At 37.5% G+C, this 13,906-nt stretch overlaps 1 protein-coding gene across 3 annotated transcripts in view; it reads right to left on the bottom strand.

The window, feature by feature from the left end:
• Nucleotides 1-8,161: 8,161 nt before the first annotated feature.
• Nucleotides 8,162-13,906, bottom strand: part of UPRT (uracil phosphoribosyltransferase homolog) — a 33,620-nt gene continuing 27,875 nt past the window's right edge. For all 3 annotated transcript variants that reach the window (XM_072817607.1, XM_072817609.1, XM_072817608.1), the window contains 3 exons: nucleotides 13,263-13,424; nucleotides 12,326-12,424; nucleotides 8,162-9,524 (listed from right to left, as the gene is read on the bottom strand). In XM_072817607.1, coding sequence (XP_072673708.1) covers nucleotides 9,418-9,524; nucleotides 12,326-12,424; nucleotides 13,263-13,424 — 368 coding nt within the window. In that variant the 3' untranslated portion in view covers nucleotides 8,162-9,417. The remainder of the gene's footprint in view (nucleotides 9,525-12,325; nucleotides 12,425-13,262; nucleotides 13,425-13,906) is intronic.

The following is a 13,906-nucleotide window of genomic DNA, read 5'->3' on the forward strand; positions in this document are numbered from 1 at the left end:
ATTTTTGTGGTGTTAAGGATTCTTTCTTCAATAAGGAATCTACACAGTTTAAACTGCTCTGAAGCTCACGTCATTAAAAACAATCTTATATTATATAGACTGTTAATTTTATATCATTTAGAAAATTTCCCAGGCCCTGGTTGTATAAGTAACTAACCTTACAAATAATCCCTCACTTGGTAAAAACATCCAAATTTCAGGGACACTTGGGTGGTTCAGTGGCTCTGCCTTTGGCTTGGGTCATGATCCTGGGGTCCTGGGATCGAGTCCTATATCAGGCTCCCCACAGGGTGCCTGCTTCTCCCTCGGCCTATATCTCTGCCTCTATTTGTGTCTCTCATGAATAAATAAATAAAATCTTTTAAAAAGTCCAAATTTCAGAAGACATGGTTACAATTTTTCTTAAGATCTGAAGTGGAGTAGAGGAAAAAGACTACTGGGAAATATGATCCCACCAAATAATTGCTATTATTTACAGTAGGAATTCCCTCCATATGGGAACCAAATATAATCGAATCTCAATCATGTTCAGTGATGTAAAAATAAGACACATTAAATCTAAATGGCTGACGATATAAAAATAATTTGCTTGAAATGATATTTCATTTTATACCTGCACTTGAGTATGAACTTGTCTGATGTTTTACTTCAAAATATTGAAACCCTAACATAAGTACTAACTCAGAAGCACTGACTCCTATAATGGTAGACATCACCTTTCCAACTAATTCAATGCATCTATCTATGCCAAACCTGGCTGCTATCTAAATTTTCTGCTCCCATTTTTCCTAGGACACTGAGTTAAAGATTTGGGCTTTACTGGACTTCAGTTACACCTTCTGCTAATCAGGAATAAACAAATTCCAAATTGTATCAAAATACTTAACTGATAAGTATAAATGATAATTGCAGTAAGAACATGAGAGCAACATTTGCCATGAAAGAATTATAAAATGGGTAATCTATCGATTAATCTCAGTTTTCAATATTATGACAGTTTTAAAAAATAAAGGGAGATAGGGTAGAGCTAAGCTGGTGGCATACTAGGAGGACTCAAGGCTCATCTTGTTCCTCAACTACAACTATATAACTAACAAACCATTTTAAATGCCCCAGAAATCAACCTGAAGACTGATGGAACAAACTCCACATCTAAAAGGGGGAAAAGAAGCCACATCAAAGATAGGAAGTATAGAGTGTGGTTAAGGGAAGAAACAGATCGAGGGTACTACAGAGGGTTAGGAGCTGTGGTCATGGAGAAAGCTAAAGGAGAAAGAAGCACACAGTAGAATGCACAAGGAGACCATTTCCCCAAAGCCATTGACTAGGAAAATGAGAGGGGCTGATTTTCATGAGTTCTTGCAACCCAGGGGCAGATGGCACGGAAATAGTGATATAAAAAATTCTTGGGGCACATGGGAGGAGATTATTTGGCTCTTCTTGGAGTGAGTCCCTGAGAAGCAAAGTTCAGGGAGATGCCTCTCTAGTGACAAGAGAGTTGGCTAGGGCCATTTCCATCCCTAGCCCCTCAGCATAAACACAGAGCCATCTGCATAAAGCAACACCAGTAGCCTAAGTTGCTTACGCTGGATCCGAAATCCCTGGGTTCTGGCAACACTGTCCTTCCTGGTGAAGCCTGCCTCAGTCCCCGGGTGACAGGCCTCTCTCCAGAAGATCAGCAGAAAGCCCTGCAATACCATGTCTCCTGACCAGAGAGGTCTTTAGCTCTAGTGGACATAGTATCAGGTCTTATTTAACAAGCATACCAGAGTAAATCTAGTTAAAACTCACCACATTTTGGCCAGACCAAACAGTGTCCACTGCAGGTAAGGAGAGCCTTTGCAGATAACTGGCCTGAAGGATAGACCAGCCCAAACAAAACAGCAGAGTATACAAGCACACACCAGACATAATCCCTAAAGTGCCAGGCCCTGGACCCTGTATGATCCCTTCTTCATAAAGTTATTACTCTCAGGAAAGGGAAACATAACTGCCTTTTTTTTTAACACAGAGAAGTTAGAGACATGGACAAAATGCCAAGAAGGAGGAATTCATCCCAAATGAAAGAACAAGGTAAGGCCACAGCCAGATATCTAAGTAGAACAGATATAAAAGTAACATGCCTGAGGGAGAATTTCAAGCAACAGTCATAAGGATACATGCTGGGCTTGAGAAAAGAAAGGACCTAACCTTACACCTAAAGGATCTACAAAAAAAAAAATGTTACCTAAAGCCATCAGAAGGAGGGAAATAATAAGATTCAAAATATAGCAATGAAAAAACAATAGCATGGAGCAATGCAACCAGGAGCTGCTTCATAAAAGAAAATAAAAATTGATAAACCCCTTAGGCAGACTTGCCAAAAAGAAAAAAGACCCAAACTAATAAAATTACAAATGAGAGAGGAGAAATCACAACCAACACCACAGAAATATAAACAATTGTAACATCATATTACGAAAAAATATATGGCAAAGGGGCACCTGGGTGGTTCAGTGGTTGAACATTTGCCTTCAGCTCAGCTCGTGATCCCGGGGTCCTAGGATCGAATCCCGCATGAAGCTCCCTGCAAAGGGTCTGCTTTTCCCTCTGCCTATCTCTGCCTCTCTCTTATGAAACAATAAATATAATATATATATATTATATTATATATTATATATATTCTACCAAACATTTGTTTTTTTTTGTTTTTTTTTGTTTTTTTTTAAATTTTTATTTGTTTTATGATAGTCACAGAGAGAGAGAGAGAGAGAGAGAGAGGCAGAGACACAGGAGGAGGGAGAAGCAGGCTCCATGCACCGGGAGCCCGACGTGGGACTCGATCCCGGGTCTCCAGGATCGCGCCCTGGGCCAAAGGCAGGCGCCAAACCGCTGCGCCACCCAGGGATCCCTCTACCAAACATTTGAAGAACAGTTAATACCTATTCTTCTCGAAGAGAACACAGGCAACACCCTTTTTGAACTTGGCCACAGTAACTTCTTGCAAGATTCATCCATGAAGGCAAGAGAAACAAAAGCAAAAATGAACTACTGGCACTTCATCAAGATAAGAAGCTTTTGCACAGCAAAAGAGTCAACAAAACTCAAAGACAACCTACAGAATGGGAGAAGATATTTGCAAATGATGTACCAAATAAAGGGCTAGTTTCCAAGATGTATAAAGAACTTATTAAACTCAACAGCGAAGAAACAAACAATCCAATCATGAAATGGGCAAAAGACATGAACAGAAATCTCACAGAGGAAGACATAGACATGGCCAACAAGCACACGAGAAAATGTTCCGCATCACTTGCCATCAGGGAAATACAAATCAAAACCACAATGAGATACCACCTCACACCAGTGAGAATGGGGAAAATTAACAAGGCAGGAAAAAACAAATGTTGGAGAGGATGAGGAGAAAAGGGAACCCTCTTACACTGTTGGTGGGAATGTGAAATGGTGCAACCACTCTGGAAAACTGTGTGGAGGTTCCTCAAAGAGTTAAAAAAAGACCTGCCCTATGACCCAGCAATTGCACTGCTGGGGATTTACCCCAAAGATACAGATGCAATGAAACAGTGGGACACCTGCACCCCAATGTTTATAGCAGCAATGTCTACAATAGCCAAACTGTGGAAGGAGCTTCAGTGTCCATCAAAAGATGAATGGATAAAGAAGATATGGTATATGTATACAGTGGAATATCATTCAGTCATCAGAAACGACAAATACCCACCATTTGCTTCGACGTGGATGGAACTGGAAGGTATTATGCTGACTGAAATAAGTCAATCGGAGAAGGACAAACATTATATGGTCTCATTCATTTGGGGAATATAAAAAATAGTGAAAGGGAATAAAGGGGAAAGGAGAAAAAATGAGTGGGAAATATCAGAAAGGGAGACAGAACATGAAAGACTCCTAACTCTGGGAAATGAACTGGGGGTGCTGGAAGGGGAGGTGGGCGGGGGGTGGGGGTGACTGGGTGACGGCTACTGAGGTGGGCACTTGACGGGATGAGGACTGGGTATTATTCTATACGTTGGCAAATTGAACACCAATAAAAAATAAATTGATAAAAATAAAAAATAAAATAAAAATAAAAATACCTATTCTTCTCAAACTATTTCAAAAACAGAATTGGAAGGAAAACTTCTAAACTCATTCTTGAGGCCAGCATTACCCTGATACCAAAACCAGATAAAGACCCCAGTAAAAAAGAAAATTACAGGCCAAAATCCTTAATGAACATGGATGCAAAATTTCTCAATAAAATACTAGGAAATATAGAGGCACCTGGATAGCTCAGGTCATGATCTCAGGGTCCTGGGACTGGGCCCATCAGGCTCCCTCCTCAGTGGGGAGTCTGCTTCTCCCTCTCTTCTTCTGCACCTTTCCACCTGCTCGTGTACACTCTTTCTCCCTCTCAAATAAAATCTTTTTTTTTTAATTTAAGAAGATTTATTTTTTTAAGATTTTATTTATTTATTCATAGAGACACACACACACACACACAGAGAGAGAGAGAGAGAGAGAGAGAGAGAGGCAGAGAAACAGGCAGAGGGAGAAGCAGGCACCCTGAAGAGCCTGACGTGGGACTCGATCCAGGGTCTCCAGGATCACGCCCTGGGCTGCAGGCGGCGCTAAACCGCTGCGCCACCAGGGCTGCCCTCAAATAAAATCTTTTAAAAATATACTTAGGAAATCAAATCCAACTGAACATTAAAAGAATCATTCATCACTATCAAATGTAGTTTATTCCTAGGTTGTAAGGATGTTTCAGTATTCTCAAACCAATCAAGATGATACACCACACTAATAAAAGAAAGGATAAGAACCATATGATCTCTCTGTAGATGCAGAAAAATCATTTGGCAAAATACAGTGTTCATTTTTTATAAAAACCCTCAACAAACTAGAGACTGAGGGAACATACCTCAACATAATAAAGGCCATATACAAAAAAGCTGACAGTTAATATCATCCTCAATGAGAAATAACTGACAGTTTTTCCTCTATGATCAGGAACAAGATAGGGATGTCCGTTCTCACCACTATTATTTAAGATAGTACCGGAAATTGTAGCCTCAGCAAACAGACAAGAAAAAGAAACAAAAAGCATCCAAATCAGTAAGGAAGAAGTCAAGCTTGCACTGTTTTCAGACAACTTGATGCTCTACATAGAAAACCCAAGACTCCACAAAAAAATTGCTAGATAACAAAATAAACAAATTCAGTCAAGCCGCAGGACACAAAATAAACATATAGAAATCTTTTGCATTTCTATACACCAATAATGAAGCAGCAGAAAGACAAATCAAGGACTCAATCCTATTTACAATTATACCAAGAAGCATAAGATACCTAGGAATACACCTAACCAAAGAGGTAAAATCTGTACTCTGAGAAGTATAAAACACTGACAAAAGAAACTGAACATGCCACAAAGAAACAGACAGTCCATGCTCATGGAACAAAAGAACAAATATTGCTGAAATGTCTATACTGCCCAAAGCAAACTACATGTTTAATGCATCCCTATCAAAATACTACTCCGCATCACTGGCCATCAGGGAAATACAAATCAAAACCACAATGAGATACCACCTCACACCAGTGAGAATGGGGAAAATTAACAAGGCAGGAAACAACAAATGTTGGAGAGGATGTGGAGAAAGGGGAACCCTCTTGCACTGTTGGTGGGAATGTGAACTGGTGCAGCCACTCTGGAAAACTGTGTGGAGGTTCCTCAAAGAGTTAAAAATAGATCTGCCCTATGACCCAACAATTGCACTGCTGGGGATTTACCCCAAAGATACAGATGCAGTGAAACGCTGGGACACCTGCACCCCAATGTTTATAGCAGCAATGTCTACAATAGCCAAACTGTGGAAGAAGCCTCAGTGTCCATCAAAAGACAAATGGATAAAGAAAATGTGGTCTATGTATACAGTGGAATATCACTCAGTCATCAGAAACGACAAATACCCACCATTTGCTTCGACGTGGATGGACCTGGAGGGTATTATGCTGAGTGAAATAAGTCAACAGGAAAAGGACAAACATTATATGGTCTCATTCATTTGGGGAATATAAAAATTAGTGAAAGGAAATAAAGGGAAAGGAGAGAAAATGAGTGAAAATATCAGTGAGGGTGACAAAATATGAGAGACACCTAACTCTGGGAAATGAACAAGGGGTAGTGGAAGGGGAGGTGGGCAGGGCTTGGGGTGACTCAGTGATGGGCACTGAGGGGGGCACTTGATGGGATGAGCACTGGGTGTTATGCTATATGTTGGCAAATTGAACTCCAATAAAAAAAAATTTAAAAAATACTACCAGCATTTTTCACAGAGCTAGAACAAACCATTCTAAAATTTGTATGGAACCACAAAAGATCCCAAATAGCCAAAGCAACTTTGAAAAAGAAAAGAAAAGCTGGAGGCATCACAATTCCAGACTTCAAGTTATATTACAAAGCTGTAGTGACTGAGGTAGTATGGTAGTGGTACAAAAGTAGACACATAGATCAACAGAACAGAATAGAAGACTCAGAAATGGACCCATAACTATATGGTGAGCTAATCTTCAATGAAGCAGGAAAGAATATCTAACAGAAAAAAGACAGTCTAACTGTTGGGAAAATTGGACAGCAACATGTGAAAGAATAAAACTGGAGCATGTTCTTACATCATACACAAAAAATGAATTCAAAATGCATTAAAGACCTAAATGTGAGACAATAAACCATTAAAATCCTGAAGAACATAGGCAGTGAGCTCTTTGACATCCGCTGAAGGAACTTCTTTCTAGATATGTCTCCTGAGGCAAAGGAAACAAAGGCAAAAATAAACTATTGGTACTTCACAAAAATAAAAAGCTTTTCTGCACAGTGAAAGAAACAATCAACAATACTAAAAGGCAACCTACAGTATAGGAGAAGAAATTTGCAAATTACTATTTGATAAAGGGTTAGTATTCAATATGTATAAAGAACTTAGCAAACTCAATACCCCAAAAAACAAATAATCCAGTTAAGAAATGGGCAGGAGACATGAATAGATATTTTTCCAAAGAAGAACTACGGATGCCTAATAGACATGAAAAGATGCTCAACATCACTCACCATCAGGGAAATACCAATCATAACTACAATAAGGTATCACCTCACATCTCTCAGAATGGCTAAAATCAACAACACAAGAAACAAAAGGTGTTGGTGAGGATGTGGAGGAAAAAGGAAGCCTCATGCACCATTGGTGGGGATGCAAACTGGTACAACCACTGTGGAAAACAGTGTGGAGGTTCCTTAAAATGTTAATAATAGAACTACACTAAGACCCAGGAATTAGCCTCCTAGGTATTTACCCAAAGGATATAAAAATACAGATTCGAAGGGATACATGTACCTTGATGTTTACAGCAACATTATCAACAATAGCCAAATTATTTGAAAATCCCCAATCTCCATGGACTGATGATTAGATAAAGTTGTGGAATATATTTGTATAATAGAATATTAGTCATAAAAATAATGAAATCTTGCCATTTGAAATGATATGGACAGAGCTAGAGAGTATTATGCCAAATGAAATAAGTCAGAGAAAGACAAATACAGTACAATTTCATTCATATGTGGAATTTAAGAAATAAAAGAAATGACCATGATGGGGGAGAGTAAGGTAAACAAGGTAACAGACTTGTTTTTTTATTTTTATTTTTTTTTAGGAAACAGACTCTTAACTATAGAGAACAAACTGATGGTGACTAAAGGGGACAGGGTGGGAGATGGGTTAAATAGATGGTGGGGATTAAAGAGTGTACTTGTGATGAGCACTGGGTATTGCACATAAGTGTTGAATCACTAAATTCAACACCAGAAACTAATATTACACCATATGTTAACTAACATACAATGAATTTAAATAAAAACTAAAAAAATTGAAAATAAAGTGAAAAAATATAGTGAAGCCTTTGTAGCATTCCTAGGCTCTATAGGGAAAATGCATTCCATTGTACACCAGCTTTCCTTCCTCTCCCCTAATTGTTGCTGACTTTCCTCAGCTTTGGTTCTAAGAAACTCCCTGATGCTCTTTCTGAATTTTTTGGAACACAGGCCCACAACAGCTGCTTAGGGGGCTATGAGAGTATAATTATTCAAGTCATCAGTCAGAGCCACTGTAAAAATGTTTAATATCAATGTAAAATAAGATCAGGATTTCACAAACAATTTTCAGCACACAAACACTGATTTCTACAACAGTTTGTCTTCCTTTCAGAGGCCTAAATATAAACACACATAAATCTTAAGGATTTAAAAAATATCATGGTTTTTTAACATTAATATAGCTACAGTTGACAAGCATGCAAAAGAACTCATTTCCAAATTGAATGAAATATCCAAATTAAAAATGTAGCAGTTTAATGTACTTATTGGTCATAAAACTCAGCAAGAAACTGTTCTTTACCCCATACCTCAAAAAACTACCACAAATTCCTTTCTAGGGCATTGATGGCATTAACAGTACTTAGCCCACCCTTGTCAGCATCCAGATATCCCTGATTCAATCTATCTATGTAAATTAATGTTACAGTTTCAGTTGTTGAAAATGCTCACCATCTTCTTCACTGCATTATACTTGGCAAAGCATCTACCAACCATGCACAGGATAGGAATTGAGCCATGAAAAACATAATGGCTTGACTGAAGAGGTAACCACATAACATGGGTCTGCTAATTGAGTGAGGATATTAATGGAAATGTAAAATTCCAGGAAGCATTCTTTTTTTCATCCTCTCCAAGTAACCAGCATGTACAGTACTGGGAATAAAGAGGAGAAACAGGTGACAACAGCCATAAACATGAAATTTCCCTAGAACTAAAAGGAAACTAAACAAAATGTAAAGTATAGTGGACCAAAGAATGGACTTTCACTTGGGCTTTTACTATGGCGGCAAACTGAGAGGTTTGAAGGAGGAGTCCAAACTGAGAGGTTGAAAAATTATGAAATAGTTTTGGGGCACCTGGGTGGCTTGGTCAATTAAATATCTGACTCTCGATCTCAGCACAGGTCTTGATCTCAGGGTTGTGGGTTCAAGCCCCCGCACTGGGCTCCATGCTGGGTGTGGAGCCTACTTAAAAATATATTAGGAAATAGTTTCTATGCCCTGAGGGATCATCAACTTGCATAAGAATACTATTAAAATATTTTCTAAGAGTTGTGTGTACTTCCCTATTGAATTTGGTACCAACAATAAAGAAATAACCAAATAAATTAAATAAACCTCAAATAGTTCCTCTTTACTATACTCACTCCCAAAAATTACAAAGCAAAATTTTCTCTGCCATTCCTCAAGTGAATTAATAAAACAAGTAGAAACTCAAACATTAAATGTAATATTACACAAGATAATTGATTTTCCTTTGGTAACTCAGTCTGTCCCAAAGTATTTCTGTCCAAAATGTGTAGGCGCAACAGGATGAACTTCAGTAGTTAATATTGTGATCTCGGGAAACTCCTGAATGATTGATTTGGCACCTTCAAAAAATAAAAGGAAAATTGCTGTTATGGTATAACTTTTTCCAGTCACTGGAATTCAGGAATTTTATAGTCACTAGGTATAATATAGACAGAAGACAGAAAGCAATGACCTTTAAATACCTAGTCAGATTTGGCTAATCTCTTAGTTTGATATCTGAAAAACTTTCACAATCATCACACTATGCCTCCACCCATTCACTGATAAATTCCTCGAATCAAATTGTTTTCTAACCAAGATTTTTAAAATACATACAGTTATAGCAACTTTCTCCCTGGAGAGTCTTTGCTTTGTTTTGTTTCATTTTAAAGGCAAATGGATGCGTAATATCCCATTGTATTACTCAGCCATTAGAAAAGATGAATACCCACCATTTGTCTCAACTTGGATGGAACTGGAGGGTACTATGCTGAGTGAAGTAAGTCAATCAGAGAAGGACAAACATTATATGGTTTCACTCATGTGGGGAATATAAAGAATAGTGAAAGGGATTATAGGGGAAAGGAGAGAAAATGAGTGGGAAAATCAGAGACGGTGACAGAACATGAGAGACTCCTAACTCTGGGAAATGAACAAGGGTTAGTAGAAGGGGAGGTGGGCAGGTGGATGGGGTGAGTGGGTGACAGGCACTGAGAGGGGCACTGGATGGGATGAACACTGGGTGTTATATGTTGGCAAATTGAACTCCAATAAAAAAATATACAAAAAATAAAAATAAATAAAACCAGAAAAAAATTAAAGGCAGATGGAATAGAAAGAATACAACCCTTTCCAGAAACAGGATCATATAAAAGATGATGGTTTCTCAACTGCAACAAGTGTAAAAACTTCCTTGGTATGTCAGAGTGAGCTAGCTTTTAGAAGTTAGGACTTTAGCTTTGGGGTTGCAGGAAAAAGGACTAGCTAGTAGCCTCACCAAACTAAAAAACCATAGCAATGCTGCCACAGAATAAGACTTTTTTCATCTGTAATGTCAAAGAATAGTATATTATTCTAATGTATACTCTTAGAACTAATAGTTACTTTTCAACTTCCAAAGGCAGAAAACCCACTAATTATTTGATTATCTCAATGATTACAGTGCTACCTCTGCTGTATGTGTGTGTGTGTGTATATATATATATATATATACATATATATATATATATATATATATATATATATATATATATATATATATATGACAAAGCAAATTGCCCTTTGTCACCATCAACATTTGAACTACAGGTAAATTTTTATTATGAAACAACAAAATAATCAATGGTCTACTGAAAGCAGCCCTCCCGATTGGATACACTATAGCTTCTTCAAGGTTGGCTGAGACTGGGAACTTTTGGAAATGAGGAAATGCCCTAGCTAGAAGCTATATATTTCCCTTTCTTTTCAATTATGAAACAAATACAAATTCCTTGTCAAATATTTGTAAAATACAAAGAAAAACCTTAAAAAATAAAATGAATTGCTTAGAGTCTCACCATCTTAAGATAACCACCATTGATATAGTGTGTATTTTAAAATGAAAATATCAGAAAGGGAGACAGAACGTAAAGACTGCTAACTCTGGAAAACGAACTAGGGGTGGTAGAAGAAGAGGAGGGCGGGGGGTGGGAGTGAAGGGGTGACGGGCACTGGGGGTTATTCTGTATGTTGGTAAATTGAACACCAATAAAAAATAAATTAAAAAAAGAAAACTGAAATAGATTATGCATCTGTCTAGCCTCTCATGCTAAGGAAAGACTTATTAGCTTCTATGTTAAGTCCAAATCTGATTTTGGTAGTCATAACAGTCATAATATGTATTAGTCCTCTCTAAACTTGGTGATAATATTTTACGTTATTCTAATGCTGTTATGTTTTAAACATGCTTTTTTTACATTTACATGGAGATTTTTCAATGTTATTAAATATTATTTGAAAATATGAGTTAACAGTTACATATTACATCCTTTGAATCTATATTTATTTAAACATTTCTTTATTGTAAGTCAACTTTCACTTCTTTTTAAAGATTTTATTTATTTATTCATGAGAGGCAGAGACACAGGCAGAGGGAGAAGCAGGCCCCCTGCAAGGAGCCTGATGTGGGACTCAATCTCGAATCCCAGGATCATGCCCTGAGCCAAAGGCAGATGCTCAACCGCTGAGCCACCCAGGCGTCCCTCAAATTTTTTTTTTACACTAAATATAACTCTGCAGTGAATACCCCAAAGGCTAAATTTCTATATGTATGTCTGATTATTTTCTTAGGATACTTTCACATATGTCCTCGATTGTATAGCAAAAAACTAGGACCTTATATTAGGCTGACTTTCCTGAGGAAATGGAGAACACACAGTTCTACCATTATGCTCTTTGGGCAGAAGTAGAACTTAGAAAACTTCTGTTCTTTGCTTCATGCTGGAAAGTTTATGTAACAAGACCACAAGGCTAAACAGAACCTCAAGTTTCTTACTATTTGGAAGCAGTTCTCAGGCTCAGGTGAGAAGTCAGGAGAAACAGGGACATTTCAGCCATTTGCAGGCTCTACCCATACAAAAATACCAGGAAAACAACTGCAATCCCCCTCAAAGGGGTTAGTTCATACTTTTCCATATGAATTTGAACATTAGAATGGTACAAAAATACTGTTATCACTAAGCTTAGAGATGATAAACACAAGTTATGAACTACCAAAATTAGATATAGATTTAATGTGGAGGAAGCAAATGAACTTTTCTTCATGATGAGAGTCTGGACAGATATACACTCACCCAACCCATGACCATCTGGAGCCCCAGTAACCACCTCATGCTGAACTCACCGTGAGGAGTAGAGAACAGACTGAGTAGGATGATAACACTGGGTTGAACTCCATGTTCTATAAGAACCTTTACAGCTTCAATTACAGTATTTCCAGTACCTGAAATCAAAAGACAACCAAATGCATTAGCAACTTTAACATTTATCTCAAAACATATTTGAAGTTTATTGTTAAATAAAGGCAATTTAGAAATCTGACATAAAACACGAGGCAAAGCTTCATTTGAAGGTGCGTGGTCTTTATCAATGACATTCTTTTCTTAATGATTTTATTTATTTACTCATTCATTCATTCCTTTATTCGAGAGAGTAGGGGGCGGAGCCTGATGCTGGGCTTGATTTCACGATTCTGAACCAAAACCAAGAGTTGGATGCCTAACCCCAGATGCCCAATCCATGGTGTTATTTTCAATAATGGACATCATACACACACTTTTCAGCTTTCAAATACACAACAAACCCCAAATTTATTAGATATTTGAGATATCAAATTTGACACCCACCCTCCACTACCAACCCTCGGAGACAATGCTGTTTGTGATCTGAATAAGCTCATAAAACAGAATAGGAGAAAAAAATTACTTTTAGAGAGGATAAATCCTTGAGAAATTCATTGCTATATTATTTGGGCTAGAGAAGGGACATATTTCAATAAATTTTCTGTGTTCTATATATTTTGCCTCAGATCCTTTGCTTTAGAGCTTTCATTCATTTTAAAACAAAAGTTCTTTGGAGCTAATAAAGTTTAGACAATGTATATTCTCTTATTACACAATAAAAATTCCCCAGTTAACTGCCCAGGGCAACTCCAAATCCAACTGAGAAAAATACATTTAGAATCAGTTTTGCCTTTATATAAGGGTATCTAAAAGGCAGTCACTAAGTCGAATTGATTTAAACCATAAGCAAAGTATACAAATTAAACTCCAGCCACTCACTGAGAATTGGATACATCAGAAGGACTTTTCTCCGGTAAATGTCTGGGGGGAACTTAGCATAATATACTTTGGCTCTTTGTGTCTCTTCATCACTCTGAATCAGGATCTTCCCAATTCGTATGGATCGACAGCAGTCTCGTAAACCTTGTTCCATTGCCTCACCTTGAAGACAGAAATTTTTAAAAAGAAAAAAAAAGGGTTGACAGAATTGAAGTCCCAAAATAGACCAAAGCAGAGTGTGTGTGGCTATTATTAATACAAAAAGGACATTGTCAAGATGGGAGCAATTCTTCTTAAGCTAAGAACTTTTATTTCTGATATGCTCTTATTTTATACTTAGTGCAGGTCAAGTAAACCAGATTAAGGGCTGGTCAATGAAAATAGGATAAGCTAGTTTTATTGCTGGCTTTCAAGTTCCTTCCTTCTCCTCCCCCAAGAAACATAACAAACACTAGTACTACCCTCTTGGTTTCTGAACACAGCTATTTTTAGTCTAAATTCCTTTAAGGAAGTGTTTGCCAAAAGTGAATCACTCTCACACCATCCTCAAGATTTTAGGCTATATCAGAATTCGATCTGTACTGTTATTTACTTAATATTTTTCTTTAAATTAATATTTTCATTTACATTTATTTTAAGAGGAA

This window comes from Canis lupus, chromosome X (genome assembly GCF_048164855.1).
Source record: "Canis lupus baileyi chromosome X, mCanLup2.hap1, whole genome shotgun sequence".
Lineage (NCBI taxonomy): Eukaryota > Metazoa > Chordata > Mammalia > Carnivora > Canidae > Canis > Canis lupus.